At 37.7% G+C, this 2,824-nt stretch overlaps 1 protein-coding gene across 1 annotated transcript in view; it reads right to left on the bottom strand.

Annotated features, from left to right (window-relative positions):
* Window positions 1-2,178, bottom strand: part of LOC107566312 (mannose-1-phosphate guanyltransferase alpha-B-like) — a 6,482-nt gene extending 4,304 nt beyond the window's left edge. The window contains exons 1-4 of the mRNA XM_016251726.1: window positions 1,877-2,178; window positions 1,548-1,645; window positions 1,333-1,436; window positions 951-1,146 (exon numbers count right to left, since the gene is read on the bottom strand). Coding sequence (XP_016107212.1) covers window positions 951-1,146; window positions 1,333-1,436; window positions 1,548-1,645; window positions 1,877-1,916 — 438 coding nt within the window. The 5' untranslated portion in view covers window positions 1,917-2,178. The remainder of the gene's footprint in view (window positions 1-950; window positions 1,147-1,332; window positions 1,437-1,547; window positions 1,646-1,876) is intronic.
* Window positions 2,179-2,824: the final 646 nt, after the last annotated feature.

Genomic DNA, 2,824 nt, shown 5'->3' with positions numbered 1-2,824 from the left:
ACCACTGATTTGTAGTCGTGTCCTCTTTTGGAAGACCAAACAAAGTAGTTTCACTTTCACAACGAAAAACACAGTGGCCTAGCGTGAGGGGAAGCCCCGGCTTAGCGTGCGCTGAGGCCGGGATAGAGTGAGCTGAGGCCGGGCTAGCATGAGCGGAAGCCCCAGCTTAGCGTGAGACGAATGGATCAGACGAATGAGCGGCAATGAGCGGCAACCACATGTGACGGACCCCGGGCTGGATTCTGCTTCGTCCACGCTGAAAGTTGATGTATTCCCTCAGCAACCAGCACAGATCAGCTCTAGGCATGACGAAGCGGATATCGTCCTCTTTTGGAAGACCAAACAAAGTAGTTTCGCTACTACGAACAAGCACACAGCGTCTTCACGACATGGCTGCAGCGTCAACAAAACTACAGCGAGACTAAAAGTTACGCCTTCTTTCTTTGCGTGAACATTTGGGCGGCATTATGCAAATCTTCCCACATAGTGAGGTAGATATGTGGGGGCGTGTTAAAACGAGACGTTTTAGGTAGGTGTGGCTGACTCTGAACTTTTATAAAGAATATCTCTTTGGATTTGAGACTTTAGTCTTTGCAACTTTACAGATCTTCTTTATGCACCAAGAGCTTGTAACACTCCAAAGAGAAAGGAAACATTGAAATCGCATCATATGACCCCTTTAAAAAGAAAACCATTTTTACAGTTTTTTAAATAGTAATAATTGGTTATAATATTAATGCTTTCACTGTATTTTTGATCCAAAAATACAAACAAAACAAGTCCAAAACAAGTCTTGGTGAGCATAGGAGACTTCTTTCAAAAACATTTTAAAAAACATTTAAACTTTTGAACAGTACTGTATATTATATTATAGAATATTATATTATTTCAGTAAAACATTTGGATTCAATTCCCAAGATCATGTTACCTAGTCTCTACTGTATACCTACTGTAGTTCCAAGCAAGACTCCACAATGATTCTCGCCGTCATGTTGACGGTGAAACCGGAGCATTTCCTGCAATGGGAACTCAGAGCATACGTCAGCATTCATAAGGAAAAATGCAACCGGACCCCCAGACAGGATCTGGTCACGAAAGTGATAGATCCCTCCACCTGTACCGAGGGCGGCAAACTCCTGCAGGTACCTTCAGATTCAAAAAGGAAGAAAATGTGTTTAAGCCTATGTATTTGACTGGTTCTTAAATTACAGGACTATCAGATCTGTGAGACAAAATATCAATATAGCAGCAACCACACTGTATTATATAACCCAATAAACAGTTTCAATTTGTCCTTATTTAAAATATCTAGTGATCTGAACTCGTTTCTACCTTATTGGGATTTTAAACTCCTGCTGAGAAGAAGAAATGAAGCGGTTAAGCTCGTCATTGGGCTGATAAAAACCTATTAATATGATCTCTTTCATATCAGGAACCTGTATAAAACAGAATAAAACATGGTAAACTTTCAAAACAGATATTGATTACTGTGAATAATGTTAAATGTGATGCTTTGCATGTGATCTAAACATAATCAATGGTCTTACTTGGGCACAGGCTTCTATGTGATGCTGCAGCATGGGAACTCCTGCCACAGGGAACAGCGGTTTGGGCACCTCGAATGACAGGGGGCGGAACCTGGTACCTGAACGCAGGGCATATTAATGAATTAATGCGCTTTAATATCCATATTTGCCACTTTTATATTAAGACCGTAACTTTGTAACGTTACAACTCATTTGACTTTATCATACCGAACGCGATCCCGTAGCTACGTCCTTTGCGCCACGTCATCGTACGTGACACTGTTGTTATCATTCATCTGTCATTCATAAGTCATAACATTCAGTACAGTAAAAAAAAAACAATGTCTCACCTTTTTGAGGGCCCCCAATTATGATAATCGCTTTTAACATCTTTCAGTTATGAGGCAGTTAACTCTTCAGGACGACTGAATACTGATTTTATACGCGGTTTATATCACGTCCAGTTTTTATTTAATTACTTCATGTAAATCTGTTTATGAAAATGAATGGTTACAAACATTGTTTACGAAGTAAAAAGCTGCTTCTGAGTAAATTTTTTTTTTTCTGACAACGCGAAACTGAGCCCAAAACTAAACACAACAACAGTAATGCGGAAGTTAGTGTACTGTAATCCCGCCCACTATGACGTGCCTGCTGCACTTGCCAATCAGGTCCTCTGTTCGGAGATACAGCTCAACTTATGTACAGACTGGTCCATTTGTTCCATATTTAGGTCAAACAAGCATTAAATAAGATTTAATAAAGACTACAATCCGGCCTCATGATTCTCTTATATTATATAGAGATTATAGACAGATAACAGAAAACATTTCTTAATGTTTCTCTCTATTACTTCATTTCACATGAGGACAGTTGGGTCAAATGATCTACCACGAGATGGCAGACCTAGTCTTTTTTTCCACAGTCTACAGTAGTAGTAGATTTCATAGATTGACTCCTGAGTCAGTGACAATTAAGGATGTTTGAGATCATGAAGATAATGAATACAAAGAAGAAACATTGTAAAATGTAGTTTAAAACATACTTTTATTTAGGTCTGATGGCCTACATTTATGTGCGTAACATTTATAACCATTTTCTAAAGACTCTAAAATGTCAAATGTTTAACTATCGCATTAAAATTACTAAAATACGTCCCTTGGCCCTTGAAAGTGAGTGTGCATAACTTTATCATTTTATAAAAAATGTAAATAAAACATTAAAATCATTTATAATATTTTTTTATTAAAAATGTATAATCATATATATTTTGTTTTAAATGCATATTATTATAAATT

The sequence above is a fragment of the Sinocyclocheilus grahami genome, unplaced genomic scaffold (assembly GCF_001515645.1).
Source record: "Sinocyclocheilus grahami isolate Dianchi unplaced genomic scaffold, SAMN03320097.WGS_v1.1 scaffold1069.1, whole genome shotgun sequence".
In the NCBI taxonomy this organism is placed as follows: domain Eukaryota; kingdom Metazoa; phylum Chordata; class Actinopteri; order Cypriniformes; family Cyprinidae; genus Sinocyclocheilus; species Sinocyclocheilus grahami.
Note: the sequence above shows the minus strand (reverse complement) of the source record. Positions and strands in the feature narration are given on the sequence as shown.